Source organism: Sodiomyces alkalinus (genome assembly GCF_003711515.1).
Source record: "Sodiomyces alkalinus F11 unplaced genomic scaffold SODALscaffold_2, whole genome shotgun sequence".
NCBI lineage: Eukaryota > Fungi > Ascomycota > Sordariomycetes > Glomerellales > Plectosphaerellaceae > Sodiomyces > Sodiomyces alkalinus.
In genome coordinates, this window is record NW_021167080.1 from 1,201,214 (window position 1) to 1,224,354 (window position 23,141).

General features: G+C 50.3%; 4 protein-coding genes and 1 non-coding gene across 5 annotated transcripts; 3 read left to right on the forward strand and 2 right to left on the reverse strand.

Annotated features, from left to right (window-relative positions):
• The first annotated feature begins 7,319 nt into the window (after positions 1 to 7,319).
• Positions 7,320 to 7,400, forward strand: SODALDRAFT_t44. The gene has a single exon. It is a non-coding gene; the product is annotated as a tRNA-Lys (tRNA).
• Positions 7,401 to 11,314: 3,914 nt separating this feature from the next.
• Positions 11,315 to 14,753, forward strand: SODALDRAFT_272647 (plasma-membrane proton-e; the record flags this gene model as incomplete). Its single annotated transcript, XM_028607844.1, has 9 exons — positions 11,315 to 11,519; positions 11,666 to 11,817; positions 11,895 to 13,234; positions 13,303 to 13,460; positions 13,548 to 13,649; positions 13,718 to 13,802; positions 13,869 to 13,962; positions 14,037 to 14,130; positions 14,209 to 14,753. The coding sequence occupies 9 exons, from the start codon at positions 11,315 to 11,317 to the stop codon at positions 14,751 to 14,753; spliced, it is 2,775 nt and encodes a 924-aa protein (XP_028468029.1).
• An 819-nt stretch (positions 14,754 to 15,572) lies between these two features.
• SODALDRAFT_329906 (hypothetical protein) lies at positions 15,573 to 18,156 on the forward strand. Its single transcript, XM_028611079.1, has 5 exons — positions 15,573 to 15,612; positions 15,690 to 16,130; positions 16,275 to 16,329; positions 16,420 to 16,646; positions 16,743 to 18,156. Exons 1-5 carry the CDS (start codon positions 15,582 to 15,584, stop codon positions 17,813 to 17,815), a joined length of 1,827 nt encoding a protein of 608 aa, XP_028468030.1. The 5' UTR covers positions 15,573 to 15,581; the 3' UTR covers positions 17,816 to 18,156.
• A 112-nt stretch (positions 18,157 to 18,268) lies between these two features.
• Positions 18,269 to 20,594, reverse strand: SODALDRAFT_338081 (hypothetical protein; the record flags this gene model as incomplete). The annotated part of the gene is made up of 4 exons (XM_028612748.1): positions 18,269 to 18,934; positions 19,115 to 19,563; positions 19,646 to 19,864; positions 20,297 to 20,594. 4 exons carry the CDS (start codon positions 20,592 to 20,594, stop codon positions 18,269 to 18,271), a joined length of 1,632 nt encoding a protein of 543 aa, XP_028468031.1.
• A 1,195-nt stretch (positions 20,595 to 21,789) lies between these two features.
• SODALDRAFT_272164 (hypothetical protein) lies at positions 21,790 to 22,672 on the reverse strand (the record flags this gene model as incomplete). Its single annotated transcript, XM_028607819.1, has 2 exons — positions 21,790 to 22,340; positions 22,453 to 22,672. 2 exons carry the CDS (start codon positions 22,670 to 22,672, stop codon positions 21,790 to 21,792), a joined length of 771 nt encoding a protein of 256 aa, XP_028468032.1.
• Positions 22,673 to 23,141: the final 469 nt, after the last annotated feature.

Below are 23,141 nucleotides of genomic sequence, written 5' to 3' on the forward strand. Positions count from 1 at the left end.
CTGGATTATCTGCCGATTACGAATAGCTTTAATCGCCTAACTAACGTTTAGGGCGATTAGGGGGTATATCGAATAGACTATAGTCTTTTCGGTTATGTAATAGGCCGGATTACTAAGAGTATAATCCGGGTAGACGCTTATAGAATCTGCACTATATAAAATACGGTGGTAGCGTTTCCCTGACAGTCTAAGACAGTTATAATAGTACACAATTACCTTAATCAAGTTTAACCTATTTTGTGACGATTTTGACTACGCTTTATCTAATAAGGCCCCCCCCCCCTAGCAGGGGGGGGGGCTTATTATATAACCTGCCCCGCTATAATCAAATAACCGAAAAATAACCGAAAACAACCGTAAAACGCTTGCCTCCTATTATTTTACTACTATTTACTATTTTCTACACTATAACGACTTTTTTTATTACGATTTTTTAGTATCGCGATAAAACAGTTTTCCCTTTATTATATCAAATATTCTATTTACAGAAATAAAGCCGTGAATTAATCGACCGTCGTTATCCCTCGTATCGCCGCTAAGCAACCCTTTTTTTTAATTCCTTTAATTCCCTCCCTCTTTTCCGCTTCCGGTACTTAAAGCTTCGCCGCTAAGTAAGTTACGGGTATAAATATACGCGTTAACCCTATAGAAAGCGACGATACTAACCGTAATTCGTAGTATACCTCCCGCCCTCTCCGACTCCCCTATTAACTCGTAGGAATCCCGGTCGCCCACGCCTAAAGAATCCCCCGCCTACTTAGGGGCTATACGTCTAAGCTAGACGAACTTTTTTTCCCTTATCGCGATTACTCTATATCTCCCGCTCCCCCGCCCGTAACCTCGCCCGCCTATAATCCGCCCGCCCCCTCCCCTAGTAGCTCGCGCGTCTAGAAGACGATACCTGCGAAGGAAGGTTATACGGTTACCCGTAGCGAGGTTATTAACCTTATTTATAATACCGGCTATAAAGACACTAAGGCGCTAATAACTATATGCGGCCTTAAGGTATATTATAAACTACTAATTAACTACTAACTCACACGATATATTAACAGCTATTAATAGGTTAAGCGCGACCTCGCGTTACGAGAAGATAAAAATCTTAACCTTAACCGCCCGGCTAACCGCGAGGCGGTTATAATAACTCTAGTAGGCAGTATATAGAAAGACTATAAACACTATAGTAATAAAGACGGACCGTTTATGCGTTATTTTATAGTCCCGAATATCGTTAGCGGTAGTTATAATAACTACTATTTTAATTCCGAGGGTAGTAAGTATTCCCTCCGACCGCCCGCTACCGCTAATAGTAGTCCCGCGCCTACTACTCCTATCGCCCCCCCTCCCGCTACTCCCGCCTCTTCTAAAGGGAAGAAGCGTGCCGCGCCTATAAGTAAGCCGAAAATAGCCGTAACGTTTATTCTTCTATACTAACTAATCGATTTATAATACTATAGGAACTCCTACGCCTTCGTCGAAAAAGGCTAAGAAGACTACGACTACCGTGCCCCCCCCTCCCCCCCCTCCTGTTACTATAGCTAGCCCGTCTAGAATAACTGTAATACCCGCGCCGCCCCCCGTTAATACTATAGCGCCGCCCGTAATACACGCTCCCTCCGCCCCCCCCTTTACCGCCTCCTTTACCGCGCCTACGCCCGCGCCCATTACTTTCGGTAACGTTAACGTCCTAGGCGTCCTCCTCCCTACGGGTATAACGACGGCGTAGAAAAAAGATATAATATAGTTCTATAAGAATATTATCTCGGCCCATAAGAATAGTATCCTGGCCGTAGAGCGTTAAAGCTATACGGTCGTATTTTTACTACTAGGGCTTATTTTTATATTTTATTTTTTCGTCTTTTTTTTTCCTGCTTTATAGAGGATTTACAGTTATTTTTTTATTTTTGCTTTTAGGAGTTTATAGCTCGGATATAGTTAATTTACTTTCTCCCGCCTATACTATAGGCTATATAATAAAGAATCCTGACTACGAATACTACGACTATAATTATAACTATTAATATCGTGTCCCAGTAAAGTGACTATTAGAATATTTAAATTAAGACCTTTAGGTATACGATATTAGATACACGCCTACTATCCTGCACCTCCTAACTCTCCTACGCTAGTAATAATACTAATAGGTTCCTAATATCTGTAACTCTTAATACGGTAACGTAAAACGAACCGTGTATAAAGGCGTATTACCGGAAATCCACGCTAACCGTACTAAACGATTACCCTTACGATTTATTAATCGTTATCGCAAAATAGAGCCGTAAAGGGAATTAACGACGCCGGATAATATACGGGTAGTCCTCCTTATTAGAATCTAAATAGATACGGGGGATAAACGCTACCTTATTAGCGTATATTCCGGATAGCATCTTAACCTCTAGCGTATTACGCGCTATCCGTAAAATAACTATACGCGTGCCGTTATATAATCCCTGCCGCGGGCTAAGGTTCCGTATAAGTATAACGGGCACGCTGACCTTTAGCTTAAGCCGCGCGGGCGGGATAAAGGCGAACTCTAACTATATCAAAAACTCCGGTGCTAGTTCCGGCGTAGGACTGTTAGTATCTTCTGCCCGATTAGCCACCGAATTCTTAGCCCGGTAAATATACGACTAGCTAGGTAATCGCCCGAGTATCTACCCGTTAATCTCCGTGATAGTAGTATTACGTATTATTAGAATAACGTGGTTAACGAAGACTATATAGTCTAATAGGGCCTACTCTAGTAAGGTAGTCGGGTAAATACGCCCGTATAAATAGATAATATTATAAATAACTATAATAGTAGGGAAAAGGTCGATTAACCCGTGAAACGCGGTATTATAGGAGAGGTCCCGTAACTACTAAATAAACGCCCGATTATCAGGATCGGCAGAGGTAATCCGTATATTCTCTATTAGGCAAAGAATACTAAGTTACGGCTATATAAAGGACCTCTAGAAGTAGGCGTGTATAATCTACGCCCGACTACTATTACGAATAACGGGCAGGATTTAGGTAAAATCGCCCCCGAAGATAACCGGAATACCGCTAAAAAGGTAATCGTTATAGCTTAGTATATCCCGTAACGTACGATTAACGGCCTCGAAACAGAACTTATACTATATAGGAACCTTGTCCTAGATAATAAAAACCGTCTCCCGTAGTAACGCTATAAGGTCCGAATTCTTTACCACGCTATAGGTCGAGGCGTTATTAACCTATAAGGGGATCTTAAACCGCGAATAGGCTATATAGCTACCCTTAAAAAGAACGGCCGTGATACTAGAGGACGCTACGTAGAGTATAATCTGCCCGCGTGACCGGAAATACGCGTAGAGACCGCGGTATATAAACGTCTTCCTTATACTGCCGGGGCCCTGTAAAAAGAAACGGGCGCCGCGGCTACGAGATTTAATAGCAGCTATAACCTAGCTAAATACCGTAGCCTAGCTTTAGTTAAACCGGCGGTGGATATCTTTATATACCGTAGCCTAGGTATCGCGATTATAAGTCTCCGTAATAAATAATATATTACTGGTTATATAGCGCTAGTCGTGTAAAGGCGCGGGCAGCCTAAACTCCGTAATAGTCCTACTTACCTTAAGGAGTCGAGAGTATATAAGATAAAGACCGTAATCGATATACGAGCGTTTTAGATTAGTAGGATATCAGAAGTATTAGCGCTATAACGTGTAAAGCAGGTTATCGTATATAGACTCCGTAAACCTTTCCTAGATTAATACTAGACCGGAAACGTCTCCGTGGATTAGAGCGACGATAAATAGCTCCCGTAACACACGCCCGGTCTTCTAAATAACGGCCTCCTTAAAATAGGTAACCTAGTAATGGTTATCGTGCAGAAGCCCGGCCGTAACGCAGGCCTCGCGGTAGGTATTATATATAGTCCCCTCCACGGTACGAAGGTCGGTAAAGGAAGTCGGCCCTCTAATGGAGACTAAGAGTAACCGTAAATAGTACGTCTTTTTAGCTATTAGGGGTATATACCGTAAATAGCCGATTTAAAATCCACGCTGCCTTAGCTACTAAGTAAACTACTACGGTTTCCACGTATAACGGCTAGGAAACTAGTAATAGAATAACTCGCGGCTATTAGCGTTATCACAGTTATAGTCGAAAAAGGCTATTAGCTAAGTTTTCTGCTCCTATAATATACGCTTAATCTAGCTTACGGTTACGTTATCGCCGAAGTATATAGGCTACTATCCCTTAAGGTAAACCGGAAAACGTATAACGGACGGATACTTATAGTGTATAGGGAACTCGAATAACTAAATAATAGCCTCCGCGGGACTAATATAGCGACTCTAGAGATAGATATTAACCTTATCCTCGCCCTCTTCGCTTAATATATGTGTAGTCGTGCGGTCGGTGCCTTTATAAACGTACTTATAGACGTACTTAATCGTCTAAATAGATCCGTAAAAGATAATATTAGTATATACGCCGTAACGGAGGCAGATATACAGAAGAAGATAACTTACCTTAATAAATCCGTAAATTTTAACGTCAATATAGGCACCGTAGCGGAGGCAGAGATACGGGCTATAAGGAATAATAAAATAGTTATTAAAGGGGACCTCTCCTATACGGCCTCTCTTTATAATATATAGGCTAGAGTTATAGCGTCTATATTCGGGATAACTATCCTCCCGTATAGTCGTTTTTAGGTAGTACGGCTTAGGAAACCGCTTAGAGTACTTTATACGGTTCTCGTCGCTAGGCTACGGCTATATACACGGCGTAGAAGGCTTATTATCACCGTAAGGACTATATATTATATTCTTACTAATAATATTAAAAAGACGGCTAATAGGATCCGACTCGCGGTCTAGTAGCTCCGTAGAGATAACCTTATTAATAGTTACGGGGTCCTTATATATCTCGGCCGCCCGCGGCGTAAGGAAAAGAAGGATACAACGATATAGAAGACCGCGCTTTTAGTATTCCACGGTCTATATAATCCCCGTAAACTCACTAAATAGACTATCGCGTAGCTACTATTCTAGGTCGCGGGACTTTAACTCGAATACCCGGCCGACTAAATCGGGCCGGTTACCAGTAGTCTAACCTGGCTAAAGCTCCCGTATAATCTTTAGCCAGGTAGGATTAGCCGTAAAGATAATAAAAAAAGTCGGAGTACTAAGAGCCCGTATAATTACTATAGAATCCTGATAGCACTACGAGATAAACCGCTAGCCGCTAATATAATTTAATAGTAAAACGATCCGTCGGATAATACTACGGGTATCGCCGTTAGCCTTATACGCCTAATCCCGTAAGCCGTTATATACATTAGCCCGTAACTTATTCTAGTAGTGCTAGATCTATAAAAGCTTCTTCTAATCGTAGAATACCTATAGGTCCACTAAAAACTGCTAGAAAAGACGGCCGTAGGTAAAGGGCATAAACCTTTACTCGTATCGCGGGTATAGTATATAACGGCAGAATTAACAGAACTTTACCTCGGTATTCTGCCGTTAACGGTTATAAATATCCCGTAACTATAACTACTAGTAATATCCGGAACCGCCTCGCGGATATATAAGCGGGTAAGATGACGGTAGGTAGGTAGGATACTCGTAGTCTATCTGTCTAAGGCCGCTAACGCTACCATTAGACCGTCTCTCTACGATAATAATATCCCTATAGTAACGTTTACCCTACTTATCCGGTATAATAGCCGTAACCTTATCCGTAATAGACAGATTCTCGCGTCGTATATTAGCGCCCTACTTAATAACTAATTCTATACAGGGGTTAAGTATTATACGGCACTATTCGCGGAGGGAGTTAAAGCGTTCGCGGGCCGTTTTATATAGGTTAACGAAAGGGTTATACTTATACAGGAAGTCTAAAATCTCCCCTAGGATATAACGGTCTAGCGTGGAGTTAAGGCTTTAGGTATTTATAAGGCGGTAGTCGGCGGTAGCCTACGGATCGTAAAAGTATAGCTAGGTAAAGTCGGAGAGTCGGCCTATAGCACTTAATAGCCCCGTATAATAGTAAAGGGTACTATGGATCTGGAAAGCTATTATGCCACCGGTAGCGGTACCTTAACGGGTCTCCGTATATTATATAGAAGTAAACGTAAAGGTATTATTATATTAACGGATCCTCTTACGATAATCCGCGGCTTAGGTAGTATCCGCGTATAGTAGGCGTTAGAAGAAGTCGGGTAATAAGGAGATAATAGGAACGTCGACGTCGCCCTGGTTATAATAGATGCTAAATTTCGGGTTCGTAGGCGACGATTCCTAAGTAATAAAAGATAGTATCGGTTAGCTAATAGTTAATAACGGAGATAGAAAACTAACCTATAACTTCTCCCTAATCTAATAGAGTATAGCGTAATATTTATACTCTACCCGTATTAATCTAAGGTCGTAATAATTAACCGTAATACCCGGCTAATACTACCCAAGCGGCTTAGTACGCTCGACGTGGCGGTCGGGTTACGGGCGCGCTCTACACTAGCTAGTAGTAACGGCCGCCCTATAACGCGCTCTGCTATTACTATAGTCGTTATAGATATTATAGAGGGCACTATTTCGATAGGTACTAAAAGCAGCCGTTATAAGGTAATAGTTATAGGAAGAATAGTAATAACCCGCTATTAACTATAGAGCGTTACGGAGCTAGTTACGGCCACGGCTATAACGACGGCCACCCCTTCGGGGAGGAGGCGTAGGGGCAGGCTATAGTGGAGGGTGGCCGGTTAGAACGGGTAATAGAGGAGCCGTAAAACCTATAGGAGGTATAGGATAGGCGGCTCGACGGTTAGCTCTACAGGTAACACAGGTAGCGTAAATCCTTTGACGTGACCGCGGATAGAACCCGAACTCGGAAAACGGTTTAACGATACCGTAACTATAGCAGCGCTTAGGCTCGCGGTCGGATTAACTAACTATCTTAACTTTAGACGGCGTTAAAGCGATACGAATTACGGCGTAGATACGGCGTGGAAAAAAATCTACGGGGACTATAAAACTATATAAAATAGATATATAAAACAGGATAGTCTAAACGTCTAAACTATAGGCGATACGTATAGTTTTTATTACTATATATACCTAAAAACGGACTATAACCTATATATTCGAAAGTATATAGGAATACGGGTAGTATAGCTATATACTATAAGAGGAAGTCGCCCGTAAAATACCGTAAAAAGCCGTAATAGGGGCCCGGGCGGTAGTACTAGTACGAACGCCAGGCTGCTAAGAGTGCCGGACTTTAAAGTGGGCCAGCTTTAGTTTACACTTAGAAGCAATCAGCTGCCCCAATAATATCTTACTCCAGGGGGAATAGTGGAGTAGTACACTACCTGGACTAGCCTCTTAATCCCCAAGAGGTCGTAGGTTCGAATCCTGCTCCCCCTAACACTATTTTCGGATAGGTACGTACCTTAGGCAAAGGGGGCTAGTAGTAGCCCCTAAACCCCTGCTAAGTAGATAACCGATAGCCTGGGCACCTATCCTTATCGAGACAGCAGAATAGCCTAAAAAGGAAGGGGATTCCTTACTAAGCTACCACCGGTATAGGGTTATCATAAAGGGGGGAAGAAAGGTACGGGGGGCTACCAAGGCCCTTAGGTTTTTTTCGTAAGGTTTTTCCGAAAGGGAGGATTTACTGAAGTGTAGGGGTAGGGCGTACGTGGTATTTCCTAAGTAAATACTCCTAGTACTTTCCCTAACCCGAAAGTAGTAGTAGTGTGTCCTATACCTAGTTTATACCTTTCGGTACCTCTAAACAGTCTATTATAACTTTAGGGTTATATACGGACTTTAATAAACCTGAATTCAAAAAAAAAAATTCTTACTCTATACTAGCCGGTTCGCGGCGTGGCCGATAAGCGTTGGGTCGGGAATGACGGCACCGAAAATCCCCATAGGGTAGGTTATGTAACTCTGTAGGTAATTTTTCTGTATGTATACTAATTAACACCCTACGGCTGTGCGATGAGTTGCCTGCTGACGCACATTTTATGCCCCGACAATTCCGTGCCAAACGTGCTACCTATCCGCACTTGGACCGGGAGTTCTTTTTCTTGATTTTTTCCTTCCCTTTTTTTTTCTTTTTTCCCGTTTTCTTTCCTTTGTTTGCGGAAGAGTCGGCATTGCGGTTATAAGACGGAACCTGGCCAAGTTCACTTCCACAAGTGGAAATATTGAAACACTGGTCCAGAAATCCACAAGACCGGTTCTTTGGATGGCGTAATTTGAGATTAGGAAAAAGAAGAAGACGAACCGGCGCGGATGTGGACCGGACCCGAATACGGGGATGAGTAATCTTTCCGAGTTGTCTCTAACTCCCCTTTCTTCGGAATATGAATACACTAGAGCTGCTTTACTCGTGTTCTCTTCGGTGAGGACCGAAGCTCAAGAAGAGCTATTGGTCCCCGGATGCAGAAGATATCGTCTTGAAGGTAGGCGGTCGAATGAGTGTTACAGGTAATTCCAGTACAGCTCGGGGGTTCAGAACTTCGCGCCGTTGGGTGTATTTGCGTTTAATACCTTGCACCGAAAAAGGGTAGGTATGTAAACACAAAAACAAGTACATGTTTGAAATAACATTACTTGGTGGGATTGGGAATGAAGGCGCAAAATATGGGAGGATACCGTAATTATCAGAGACGCAGAAGATCCCCCAAGGGTCTAGGGAAATACATAAAAAAAGGTGGATCAGCGCCCAAACTACTGTAAACTTCGGGGATGATCCCGGACTTCGCTTGACCGGCAGCCAAGCCAGCCAAGAGTTGAAAATGGGGACAGAAAGCTTGTTACGAGAGAAGAGGGTCGGTGCTTTTGCCCATGAAAAAAACTCTTGGAATGTCTTGGCCTCGACATCACCCTCGATTGACGAGCGATGGCATGCAGGGATCTACCGCATTTACCGAGTCTACACCATTATGATATAATTAATAGCAACATAATGGAAAGGTTTGGACAGCGAAATATCATCAAAGATAGACCATAGGAGAAAAGCCTCAGAAAGAAGGTGCCAATAGGGTCGCCGACTTTTCATTATCGAGGGGGGAAGCATCGGGGGCTTTCATTACGAGAAATCGTGTTCTAGCCGGCTGACCGCCAGACCAGGTTGGTTTTTGTCGCAAGGCGGACCTGCCTTATTTCCCATCTCACGATGTTGTTTTCGACATCATATGAACCTCATAACGCGTCTGTTCTACAGCGAAGTTGAAGGTACGGGCCGTGTATGAAGTACAACCAGTAAATCGCGCACTGGTCCCGGCTGTGCCCGCAATACCATTCTCCATTCAGGCACAGAAACGGGTCCACATGGCCACATGGGCAACACGGTTGCGGGTAGAAGGTTCTGCATCCGGCCAGTCCAGCTCTCACCTTGCTGGGCATTGAACGCCGGGACGAGGCGAGAACCGGACAGAACTGCCCCCAAGGTCTTTCTTACTACGTTGTATACCAGTACATGTACCCACTCTCGGTGCCCCCTGCAGCCACATTTCCGGAGGTCCATGGGATAGTAAGGTGCTTCATCCAATCACGATCATGTGTTGAACGGATACACCTCGGGGTGATTGTAGAGGTGACTGAGTGGATACGTGGATCGTCAAGCGGAGACCCACACATCATCGACGAAAAAGGTCGTCCTTGACTTGACTTCTGGCTCACACACTTCGTACAACGTACGTGTTGTATTTCTGGGGCAAAATCCTCCTCCACCGAGCACCCTGCAGCTCGTTGCTCGCAGGAAATGCCGACCCGTATGCGCCGCACTGTGAGAGAAATGGGCCTGTATCCAATAGGAACAAGCGTGGACGTGACTGACGTGAATTCGCAAAACGGGAACCGGACGAGGGTTTTGATATCCCTTGTCATAAGCTCACGCTTGAAGCCTCGGACCTGTTTGGAGCTTTCTCGGGACCTGCTCGCCGTTGCCTCTTCCAGCGCCACATTCTTTCCCATGCGAGGAATCGCGTCCTTCGCATTTGACCCCAGTGTCACGATGGGTCTCCCGATGCTTGGATATGGACTGTCAGATGCTGCTGCGTGCGCTGGATGCAACCAAAGTACATTGCATTCCACACCCCCTTACCATACATAGCCCATGCAAGCAATCGAGGACACACCTACCGTACACCAGCAGTTAACTTGTCTATCCGCAAATGTCTAGTAGGAGGGGCATCCCGAGGACTGGCCGTCCGTTACGCAAAGTCCTGTTTGTGCACCCTCGCCATTGGTAATGTTTAGCTGTCGAAAACTCTCCGGAATCGGACTAAGTTTTCCCAGCTATGTACCTTACGTACTAAATAAAATACTGGCTTGAATCAGATAAAGAAGAGACAGAGAATTGAAGGGTGAACATGACTGGATAAACCCGACGTGTCGGTCGGCTTTGGTCCTGTCCATGTTTCCTATCTACACCCCCTGCTGTGAATCAGAAAGAGGTGTGTGCAGTATGGCTGGAGCTTGTTGATCCCCCACAGCCGGCATAAGTGTATGATGTACCATGTGTACCATGTATCATGTATGTGCCTAGGTCATGATACTGCGAAGAAGTTGGAGGTTATTCTGTTTCTCCGTTCTAGGGCCAGCTTCTTTCCCACACTCTACACTGACTAATGTAAGGGCCGTACACGGTCGACCGAGGCGGAAGTTACGGCAGTACCCAGATTTCTAGTATTCAGCTTGCTGCCTTTCGCGGCTTCCATGGCCCCGCTTCCTTAGAACTTTGTTTTCGTTTTAAAGGAGGGAAGCCGCCGCCCTTTTCCACCTCTCCGTCCTTTTTTTCTTCTCTTCACCCACGACGGCTTCGTTAGAGTCCTCTTTCGTCTACTCTTTCGTGCGGTGACTACCCTCCCCCTCCTCTCTTCTCTTTAATCCCTTTTCGCCTCGACCTCTTTTCTCTTCCTCCTGGAGGAGTACTTTCACCACACACTCTCCCCCCATATCGACGTCTATCACGTGTTCTCAGCCCTCTAATCGCTACACGTCGCGAGGCTTCTTCAGAGTCCAGAGAACAGACTCTCAAACCATATCCTACCCCGAGTGGACCAGCCACCTTTGGGATTGCGAGACTTGAGAGCGCACCATTGCGTTGCATTCCTCGATATATCAATAGAGAGCATCCAGCTCATCACCTCAGCCGAACAAGCTTGTTCGCTAGCCTTGGCCTTTGGACGTCAAGATCTCTAGACGAACTCATTTACTCGTCAACAGTCAAAACGACCTCGATTCTTTAATCGATATTGACTCACTGCACGTTGCCCCCAATAACCGACGATACATACGACTTTAAACCGGTTTTATATTTTACAATGGCGGAAAAGGATTCCGCTGCCACGCCGGCAGCAGACGCGCCCTTCCAATATCACGACGAGAAGGAGAAGATGGGCCCCTCGGACCACGAACCTGTTCACGGCAAACCCGAGCTAGGAGAACACGACGAGAACGACGAGGACATTGATGCCCTCATCGAGGACCTCGAGAGTGAGGATGGCCATATCGACGAGGAAGAAGAAGGTACGCTCCAATAGAACTCAACCTGTCGGTTCCTGGTGTCACTTCGAAAGTTGTGACTACGAAGTGGAATATCTTCCATTGTGTGGACGTGGATCTTTTTTCATTGAAAACATCGGACTAACTGAGTTGTGTTTCCACCTTGCTAGACACGACCCCTGGTGGTGCCCGAACCATCCCGGAAGACCAACTCATGACTGATACCCGACTTGGTCTCAGTGAGCATGAGGTCCATGTTCGCCGTCGCAAGTATGGTCTTAACCAAATGAAAGAGGAGAAGGAGAACCTGATCCTCAAGTTCGTGAGTATAACCATCGCCACCCCCTTCACCTCGACTCGGGGTTCCATGTGTACGGGCACGAATCTAACGGGACCTAGTGTATGTACTTTGTCGGCCCTATTCAGTTCGTCATGGAGGCCGCTGCCGTCCTGGCTGCCGGTCTTGAGGATTGGGTTGACTTCGGTGTCATTTTGGCTCTGCTTCTCTTGAACGCCGTTGTCGGTTTCGTTCAGGAATTTCAAGCAGGAAGCATCGTCGAAGAGTTGAAGAAGACACTCGCTCTCAAGGCAGTTGTCATTCGTGACGGTCGCGTTCAGGAAATCGAGGCCCCCCAGGTCGTTCCCGGCGATATTCTCCAGATCGAGGAGGGTACTATTGTACCTGCTGACGGCCGTATCGTGACCGAAGATGCCTTTGTCCAGGTCGATCAATCCGCCATCACGGGTGAATCCCTCGCCGTCGACCGTCACAAGGGGGACACCCTCTACGCGTCGTCCGCTGTCAAGCGCGGTGAAGCTTTCATCATCGTCACGGCTACCGGTGATTCGACATTCGTCGGCCGTGCAGCTGCTCTCGTCAGCGCTGCCAACAGTGGCACTGGTCACTTCACAGAGGTCTTGAACGGCATTGGTACCACTCTCCTGGTTCTCGTTGTCGCGACTCTCCTGGTTGTCTGGGTTGCCAGCTTCTACCGGTCCAATGACATTGTGACGATTCTCCGCTTCACCCTGGCCATCCTGATCGTTGGTGTTCCCGTCGGTCTCCCTGCCGTCGTAACCACCACCATGGCCGTCGGTGCTGCCTACCTGGCCAAGAAGAAGGCTATTGTGCAGAAGCTATCCGCCATCGAGTCGCTGGCTGGTGTTGAGATCCTCTGCTCCGACAAGACGGGAACCTTGACGAAGAACAAGCTGTCGCTCGCTGAGCCGTACACCGTCGAGGGAGTTGACCCCGAAGATTTGATGCTCACTGCCTGTCTTGCTGCCTCCCGCAAGAAGAAGGGCATGGACGCCATCGACAAGGCGTTCCTCAAGTCTCTCAAGCACTACGCCCGTGCCAAGAGCGTCCTGAGCAAGTACAAGGTCATTTCATTCTATCCCTTCGATCCCGTCTCGAAGAAGGTCACGGCTGTCGTTGAGTCCCCGACTGGCGAGCGCATTACCTGCGTCAAGGGAGCGCCTCTGTTCGTTCTCAAGACGGTTGAGGAAGATCATCCGCTGGACGAGGCTGTCGACATCGCGTACAAGAACAAGGTTGCTGAATTCGCCACTCGCGGTTTCCGGTCTCTCGGTGTTGCGCGCAAGCGTGACGAGGGTAACTGGGAGATCCTTGGTATCATGCCCTGTTCTGACCCTCCCCGTCACGATACCGCTCGTACTGTCAATGAGGCCAAGAATCTCGGTCTCTCCGTCAAGATGCTCACTGGTGATGCTGTTGGGTAAGCATTGATCTGCTTTGATAGCGGGGGTTGGCACCTGAAGGAAGCCAGCTGACAAATATTTTTAGAATTGCTCGTGAGACGTCCCGTCAACTAGGTCTCGGCACCAACATCTTCAATGCCGATCGTCTTGGTCTCGGTGGTGGCGGTGACATGCCCGGCTCTGAGGTGTATGACTTTGTTGAGGCCGCCGATGGATTCGCCGAAGTCTTCCCCCAGCACAAGTGTGAGCCTAAATTTTCCGACCCCCAGTCTGAGGAGAGGAAGTGCGTGTGTCTGTGAGTGCCAGATGGCTGACTTGATTACGATGCAGACAACGTCGTCGAGATTCTGCAGCAGCGTGGCTACCTTGTTGCTATGACTGGTGACGGTGTCAACGATGCTCCTAGTCTGAAAAAGGCCGACACGGGTATTGGTAAGAAAAAGCCCACGCTCCCGATTCTGTTGAAGAAAAGGCAATAGGTGCTAACAGATGACGTGAAGCCGTCGAGGGTGCCTCCGATGCCGCGCGCTCAGCTGCTGATATTGTCTTCCTGGCCCCTGGTCTCGGAGCCATCATTGATGCTCTGTCAGTAACCCGTCCACCGCCCAATATGAGCCGCGTAACGAGGCAGTGGTGCTAACAGAAATATAGGAAAACGTCGCGTCAAATTTTCCACCGCATGTACTCCTACGTCGTGTACCGTATCGCTCTCTCAATCCATCTTGAGATCTACCTTGCTCTCTGGGTAAGTCATGGCCAAGTTCAGGCGCTTGGTGCTAGTCACTTGCTGAGTGCGTGCTGACCCTGGATCATGTTTAGATTGCGATTCTGAACCGGTCGCTCAACATCGAGCTGGTCGTCTTCATTGCTATTTTTGCTGATATCGCCACCCTGGCCATCGCCTATGATAATGGTATGTTTTCTTCGCAAGACGGGTTTCGGTCGTACGAAGTGGTGGATTGCTAACTTTGACCTCTTTCCCCTTTCGCAGCCCCCTACAGCCACACGCCCGTCAAGTGGAACCTCCCCAGGCTTTGGGGCATCTCGATCATTCTCGGAATCGTTCTTGCCATCGGTACCTGGATTACGGTTACGACGATGTACGCGCACGGCCCGGACGGTGGTATTGTTCAGAACTTCGGCAACATGGACGAGGTTGTGTTCCTCCAGATCAGCTTGACGGAGAACTGGCTCATCTTCGTTACTCGCGCCAACGGACCGTTCTGGTCGTCGATCCCGTCGTGGCAGCTGGCGGGAGCGATTTTCATTGTCGACGTGATTGCCACGTGCTTCTGTATTTGGGGTTGGTTCCTGGGCGGCGACCCGACCAGCATCGTGGCCGTGGTCCGTGTCTGGATCTTCTCGTTCGGCGTGTTCTGCGTCTGCGCGGGTGTTTACTACATCCTCCAGGACAACAAGGGCTTCGACAACCTCATGCACGGCAAATCGCCCAAGGGGTCGCCGAAGCAGCGGTCACTGGAAGACTTTGTCGTGTCTCTGCAGCGCGTCTCGACGCAGCACGAGAAGTCGCAGTAATTGCAGCCATGTGCAATCAGAAAGTGGGAAAACCCCCCAAAGGGAGAACGGGGGGTGTTTTGGGCGCGAGTGAAGCGTGGGCATGTTCCATTGGGAGAGACGGGGATGGGGATAAAAATAAAAAGAAAGAAATGAAAAGAAAAGAAAACAAAACAAAAGAAAAGAAACCTCCGATGGGAGCGGAGATGACAGCGCGAAGGGGGCGAACGAAGCAGTTTATTTCTTGGGTCTAGATTCTGCGAGTGTCTACTTCGCGCATCGGTAATTATACCTGAATGGAGTGGGGTCGGAGGGAGTTTCAGTGAGAAGTTTCAGCGAGATGAGGCAGGTGGTGATGGAAGCCTGCTCAGAGGGTTTTTTTAGTATTCGGAGGGCGCCATACCCCGGTAGACGCTTGTTAGATCTGGGTTTAATTCAACATGTCAAAAATGAATCAAAAACTAACTAAATTAAAATGCGTGAGAAACAATTTGTTTGCCGAACTAAATTTCAATGTAATACTTAGCCGGTACTTGAGGTGCAGCGTTCGTCCGTCCCAATCCGTCCCAATGGGTCTGAGGGTATAGATCACGTGATCTCAGTTCAGCCAACAAGTACCTTCGTAAAAAGCAAAAGGGCTTCCGTTGACTTTCTGGGCTAATAAAGTAAGGTACCTTACCTTATATAAGGTATGATTAACTTATCGAAGTCAAGTTCAATAGGTACAACCTAAGGTAAGGTACCTTAGGTACCTTATAAAGACGTCACCGTTCGTTCATCTACCGCGTAGCTAGATCCTAGAACCTCGAAGGTTCCCCATTCCCAATCTCCCCTCATCAACCTACCACCATGAGTTTACAAATCCCAGGCTATTACTACGGTATACCTTGTCACCTTTTCGGAATATCCTGGTCTGTTAGTGGGAAACGCCAAGAACAAGAACTAACGATCGTCCAGACGAGGAGAAGAAAAAGTACTTCAAAATCGAGAAGACCCAGACGGCACCCAGCCAGGCAGCCTGGTCCGCGGACAACGTCAAGCGCCGTACCATAGAAGCCCAGTCCGCCCGTGCCGATCAGCAGCGCGCCGAGCTGACCAGGCGGCACATCAAGCGGGCGCGCATCCTTGGTGAGCCCCAGCTCGGGGGGCTTCTAGGTCGGCAGCTCGGCGTATCTTTGTCTTTGTCTCCGTCGCCGTCGTCGTCCTTCTCGTCTTCCGCCTACTCCGCTGCCCCGTCCGTGCTGGATGACGTGCCTGGCGCCGTGTGGGCCGCTGGTCTCGTCGGCAAAGGAGTCGTGCCTTTCGCGCCGGGCCTTGCGGCTGAGAGATTCCCTAATGTGCGGTGTTTCTGGGTGGGGGGGCAGGGCGAGGAGCCTGGGGTAGGGGCTGCGTTTGCCTGTAAGTTTTATAGTCCTGCTTTCCGTACCTATGTTCCGAAAGGGGATTTTGCTTTTTTTTTTCGTTTCTTCCTGACCTCACTTCTCCTTATACCAAGCTAGACCTCCTGCTGATGTGATGGCATGATGCTTCTGCTCCTCCTAGCTCCGGCTGAGGCGATGCTGTCAAGCATATACATTCCTACAGATGAAAACGGGAGGTATGTAAGACGAGCTTGGAACGTATCATCCTGCTTTGCGAGCATACTGGCTTTGAGGGGCCCTTTGATACTGACCTCCAAGCTACTCAGAATCTCCTATACTACTGATGGCTTTGGTCGTCGCGAGAGAAGGCTGCAACACTACCTCGAACCTTGTCCATACGACCAGATCTCTTCCATCACTTATCACAAACCTTCGCGCCGCATGATCTTCACCTCCGACGAACCTTACTACGCAGCAGATCTTACATGGCTCTACCCGCGTCGAAGTACACCGCACGATGATCGCCCCGCTTGGCTGCTGGGCGAGCATGCAAGTATGTATGCACAACTTCCCCCCCCCCGGGTTATACATTATCTGGACCGTCGAACGCTGACCTCAGAGGTTCTTTTCTGCCCCTGAAAATACAAAGTATCTGATCCGCTAACCAAGCGGGCGAGTCTTATGGGACGTTACCCCCTCTGTTCTGTACACAATGCCGTCCCCGCCCCCGACGCGGTCTCCGATACGGTCTGCACCATCAGCACCGACTGCGGCATCCTCCACCTGGACGCCCAGGATAAGCTCAGTTGGCTAACCGGCTCCCCTGCACCTCCTCCCCATGCAAAGGCAGGCAACCGGTCAGTCCCCAGGGATGTCCTCGCCCAGAGCTTCCATCCCACACACCCGTCTCTCCTCCTCGCCGGCACCCGGGCCTCCTTCGTTCACCTGATTGATCGCCGTGCACCTGCCGAGTCCTGGTCGTCCTTCCGCCACAGCAGCGCCGTCACGCACCTGCGCTGTCTCGAAGGGAGGCCCGCGTCAAGGGGAGGCTGCGCGCACCATGTCCTCGTCGCAGGGTTACAGTCCAGCCTCTGCGTCTACGACTTGAGGTATCTCTCCTCCTCGCCTCAGCAGACCCGACCGTCCCAAGCACCACCCCCCCCGCAAAGTGGAAGCACCACCAGCAGCAGAAAGAGAAGCAACCGCCCTTCCTTGCATCGGCTCCGTCGCCAGCCGAAACCCGGATCCACGTTCCTCCGATACGACTCAGACCCCGGGCTCTCAGCTGCCCGAAACAACAGAGACAACGACAACAATATCGTCGCAAGAAACGACAACATCTCCTCGCGAATCAATCCCGGCCGTGCGAGAACGGGTGGAACGGACACGGAAAGCGACGCCGGCGCAGCAGCCGCACGACCCGTCCTCACGTTCCCTGCCTACCGCAACGCAGCCCACGTCCATATCGGCTTCGACCTCGACCCCGCCACGGGCGTCGTGGCTGCCGCGCACGACGATGGTCGCGTCGCGCTCTACTCGTTAGCATCAGGGCAGCGGCTGCGCTCGCCCCATGTCGACGCCGTGTGTGCCCGAGCACCCGTCAGGAGCCTCATGTTCCAGACGATGCCGGGAGACCGGCACGCCAGTCTTTGGGTCGGCGTCGGGGCGTCGTTGCGCAAGTTCTCTGTGGGGTTTGAAGGGGAGGATGACGACGAATGCTAGAGTGCTGTGGCGCATCCGATCGCGAAACGATTACCCCTGGCCTTTTTTTTCCTTTTTTCCCTTTTTCCCTTTTCCTTCTTCTTTTCCTTTCCTTTCTTTTCCGCTGCTTCTACAAGCATGCTTCATCATAAAAGGTAAGGAGAAGCGTCACATGGTTGCCATCATCATAGATGATTCCTGCACAAAAAGCGGGCATGGGGCGGCGTTGGTGGCGGGCTAGTCAACGGTCTGGTCTGGTATACCCATCATATATCATTGCATGATACAGAAAGGAATTTGCTATATTCCAATTCTGACGCTTATCCAACTCTATTCTGAATCCAAAAGACGCCATATAATAAATAATACCGTACTTAAGATCTTCCTTGGCATGCCGGAGACGAAACCATAAATCGTTACGTTGTGACATCGGTCACTAAGCCCGCGGGCACAAGGGAGCCGAGTCCGGGTCGACTACCGCCGCGCCGCTTGCGACTTGCTGCTCTTAAAGGTATACATGCCAGTCAAGCTGGGGAACACCGAGGCGAACGAGTCGCCCAGCGTCCAATTCTCGAGGCGGCGCAGGTGCCGCTCGAAGACGGGATTGATCAAGACGTCGTTGGAATCAGGCACCATGAGGAGGGTGTCCACCTCCTCGTAGGGCCAGTTCAGGGACAGGGTGGTGGTGAAGGGGACGAAGAACTCGTCAAAGGGGTACTCCCGCAGGTTGTAGTTGCGGGCCATGTGCTTGCGCATGAGGGGGAAGGGGAGGTGGTCGACCCAGGCCGGGTGCGGGTAGACGAACTGCTCCTGCACGGGGCGGGCCCAGGGCGGGAGGCGCTCGAGGTTCTCCCGGGTCGGGGCGATCTGCCAGCGCATGATGAGGAACATGATGTACAGGACGGCGACTTTCTCGGGAAGCCGGGAGAGGTCGGGGAAGGTGGACAGGATGTCGGTGAAGACTTTGGACAAGGGATGGGAGTATTGGCTGTTGGCGGGGTTCAGGAGCGACGACACGGAAGGATAGCGCGGGCCGATGAGTTCGCCGGTCGGCAGGCCGTCGGCGGCGCGTTGGCGGCGTTCATTGAGGAAGTCTAGGAGCAGACTATCCAGAGGACAGGTCGGTGGGGAGTTCCGTAACTCGGTAGTGGAATATGCGCCGGATGGTACGGTCGGTACGGTCGGTACGGTTTGTATTGTCGGTGCGGGTGGTATTGGCGCTTGTGTTGGTACTCGTACTCGTACTGGTGTTGGGGTCGTCGTTGGCGGTGCCGGCACTGATGCGGGTCGCGAGACGGCGGCGGAGGTGTTTTCCGTCACGTAGTCGAGTCCCCTGGTCTGCTGGGAGGTTCCGTTGGCATAGGCCAGAGAGGGATGTTGCGCGGCGTAGGCGCTGGCCCAGTCGTGTTTCATGGGAACATGATGATATTGGGGCGAATCCTGAGCGCCATGGATGCCGTTCCGTATCCTGGGGCATCCTAGGGGAGAGTCTAGGAGGAAGTCGAGACCCAGTTTCTCAGGGCCGAGGTCGAGGTTATGGCGGAGATCGTGGCGTTGTTGGTCGAGCATCCTTCCCTGGGCGGCCTGGTCGCTAGAGACGGCGGGCCACGACGGTTGATGTCCAACAGAGCCGGGTGACGCAGCGCTTCCTGGAGTAGATGCGGTGTGAGCCGAGACGGGGGCGGGCGGGTGATGTTGATGATGAGAAGCGTTGCCAAATCCCGGGGCGGGAAAGGGATAGGCTGGGTCGTGGGCTGCGGTGGTGGGAGCTACGGACGTCAGGGGAATACTGAATACTGTACACACACATGATAGTTCGGGGGAGGGGGGGGGGAACAAACTGTCGCTTACCTGGGCCATGGGGCGATGAGATGAGGGGCTGGAGCAGCGACACGATGCTGGCCAAACGTCTCTTGATCTCGACGTTCTCTGCTTCGACGGCTTCCTTAGCCCGGAGGGCGACCTGGAGATCCTGGTACGGCTGTTGGGAGGTAAGCTCCTGGATACGTCGCTCGAGCTGCTCGATTTGGTGCTTGGTCCGCTCCCGAATGGCCCTTTGCGCCTCGCGGTCTGGTTATGCAATGGACACAGTATGTGGTCAGTTCCATGTGATACTGACACTTTTGTCACACTGCAGTTCCCGCTCAGGTGGCACAGGTGAAAAGGCTCCTATGAATGATGCAGAAGAAAGCGTGGGGTGGCTACACGGTGCTCGGGGTAAAGGGGAACCGAGATGGAGCATTTTGTAGAAACACAAGGTAGGGGGGCCGGAAAAAAGAGGGAGAGGGGATGGCACAAGAGCCAGGTCGTGTTGAGGATGCGCCGAGAAGTAGCAGTCTCGGTGAAGTCTTGGCAGGGACGGAAAAGAGAATCACAAAGGGCTGTACAAGGTTGAGTAGTAGTAATAGTAGTAGTAGTAGCAGTAGGGTTCTACGAGAGACGGACGGATGGTGGAAGAAGCAAAAGAAAAGAAGAGGCATCCTCTCAACATAGTGAACATACCGTTCGCCCTCTTCTTGGCTAGCTGAGCAGGGGTGAGGTTGGCCACGCCCCGAGACCCCGGACCGGTGCGCCGCTTCTTCCCGGCATCTGTGGTAGCAATGGCTGCGGTATTGGGCGCAGCGCGGGAGCCAGTGCCGCCGGAGGTAGTGGGGCTCCCCTCGGAACCGGCGGCGGCAGGGCTGAGGTCTTCGGACGGGGCACCCCGCTTGTGCCCGGTCCATTCGGTTGCATTCAGGGTCAGGGAGGAGGAGGTCGCAGAAGGGGCGGGGCTGGGCTGGCTGTTCGGATCGGACGCCATGCAGGGCAGAACAGGGTCTGTCGAAAGGCAGGGCACATGGGGATAGTGTGTGATATGTATTATCAGCCCTGTTCTTGCCTCTTTCCTCTTGCCCCTTGCCCGCTTTTGCCGCCTGCTTTCGCCGTTATCTTGTCCTTCCTTTAACTTTTCTTGTTGAAGCTCCAGGCAGTTCGACCCAGGACCGGACCAGAGCCAGAGCCAGTGCCAGTCAGTCGGATGGCGACCCAGACGGAGGAGCAAAGCAACGAAGAAGCTTGGTGGAAAAGAGATGAGCAACAAGACCCGGGTAAACGTTCCAGTCCCAATAAAGGAATAGGAGGCCAATGGCGGGATGGCGGGATGGCGGGATGGCTTGACGTCGAGTCGTCCCCCCTTTTTTGGCCGTTTGGGAGCTCCCAACAGGTTCGTTCCTAACGGGTTCGATTGGGCGGCCAAGCGCGGGTGCCGCTGGCTGCCAGGGGAGAGGGGAGGGTACGTGCAGCCGTAATTACGTGCAGACAGATGACAGCGGGGAGATGGTTCCCGTTGACTGGTGACTCGGCGACAGGGTGACTAGGGGGGGGGCGGACGACGCATGTGCGCAACCATAATTAAGGGATGGGCGGCCAGGGAAAAAGGATGGGCCTGAACGTCGGAGAGTTGACAGAAAGAAGGAGGGGGGAGCGGGTGAAGGATCCAGAGAAATGGGCACGGGACCTATGAGGTGCAAGTTGATGAATCAGGAACCCACCTGCTCTAACCGTAAAGTAGCCGAGTCTCCGAGTCATGAAGGGGTACACGTGTGGGAACAAAAGTTCCGGGCAATAGGGATAGGTGCGCCAGTTATCACGTGATAAATCTATATTCGCTTGTGATTTCGTGAAGTAAGGTATTTTCTTATTATTAGTATTTCGTTCGTTACGAACTGCGAGTACCTCGTAAGGTACACAAGGTACCTTAAGGTAGTGCCCTGTACATAAAAGAGAGGCACACGACACGATCCTGTATGAACCAAGTCGTGTCGTCCAGAGACGATCGGATCATGGCATGATGTCCTGTCATATCACATGGGGTAATTACCTACCTTCGGTACACTTCTATCATAATGCAAAACTGTGGTATCATCAATAAGCACATACAAACGAACAAACAAACAGAAACCAGACAACGCCTCCCTCCCTCCCAACCCAAACCGGGACTGTCATCCCACACCACCTCATGATGCCTTCATCGCCTCCACAAAAAGCTCCCGCATCCCCTTGAGCAACACCACCAGCTCCCTCGTCTCGTTGACCCGGTCCAGCACCCGCTCCACCTTTTCCTTCTCCAGCTTGGGCCGGCAGTGCCGCACGTCGTAGTCCCGCGTCGCCGTGCTGAGCTCGAACCACGCCTCCCGGTCCCAGTCCTTCTCGTCGATGCACGTGTACACGAACTTGAGCCGGTCGTCGTGGCCCGCGCCCTCGATCCGGAGCCCGAGGTTCTGCTGCCAAAACTCCAGCTCCGGCACGTTGAACCGCGACTGCGCCTCCATCCGCGCCGCGTACTCCCTCTGCGCCGCCAGCCGCGCGTCGATCTCCCGCTGCGTGTCCGCCATCTGCTTTTGGAGTGCTTCCCGCGCCGTCAGGTGCTTGTCCCGCTCCTTCTCCAGTTGCGCGATCGCGCCCTCCATCTCCCGCTTCTCTGCTGTTTCCCGCTCGACCGTTTGTTGGTGTGTGCTCGTTTTGAGGCGTAGGATCTCGATGTCTTTCTTTTTCATTCGTTGGTCCTCTGTTTGTTTTTTTATCGCGTCGTTAGTGTCGCGAAATAATCAATGGCCCCTTTTGGGGAGGTGAGACCAGGAGAAAAGAAAAAAAAAAAGGGGGCAGCAATGTTTACGGACCTTGTAGCTCTGCCATGTTCATCCGAAACTGGTTCCTCTCTTCCAACACGCGTTTTCGTCCTTGCTCGATAAACGCGTCAAACTTGACACTGAATTTGGTCATGCGATCGCGCAGTTCATCGAACCCGAAGTGGATGCTGGGTAACGTGTCTGCCACCGACGTCGCCGGCCCGGGCGCCATAGAATGCCGGGACCGAGAAGGCTCAAAAGTCGAAGCCATATTTTGTGTGTCTTGAAAATCGCTTCTTCGTGATATGAGGAGTATCTTGACGAGAAAGTCGCCTCGCGTAGTAGCGTAGTAAATTGGTTCAGTCGAGCCGGTACCGAGTTGAGCGTGGTCGCGTATCGCAACATTGTCTGGCAATGATGAATGCGAGTCTTCATTTGCTTTAGCTTTGGTGGGGGGGCGGGGTTGCTGGGTCAACAATCTGATGGGACCGATGACTAATCGGGAGGCCAAAAGACAACTCAAACCACCCATAGGTAATTACTTCAACTATCGCATACCTATGGAAATGGTTTCGTAGTAAATAGTCGTCCGCCAAATTCTTTGAAACCCACTGGATCAGCTACTTGGCTCTGTGGCCTGCAGGACAGTGGCCACTGACTATTTATCGCATAAATCCCCTCTCTCGTCGCGGCATCCGAACACATCGACCTCGCTTCCGCCTTCCCGAACTTGCGCGCCG

Coding starts and splice junctions, on each gene's coding strand:
- SODALDRAFT_329906 (XM_028611079.1), top strand. CDS start 15,582: ATGAGTTTACAAATCCCAGGCTATTACTACG. Junction 15,613..15,689: donor AATCCCAGGCTATTACTACG/GTATACCTTGTC, acceptor ACGATCGTCCAG/ACGAGGAGAAGAAAAAGTAC. Junction 16,647..16,742: donor GCTGCTGGGCGAGCATGCAA/GTATGTATGCAC, acceptor GAAAATACAAAG/TATCTGATCCGCTAACCAAG.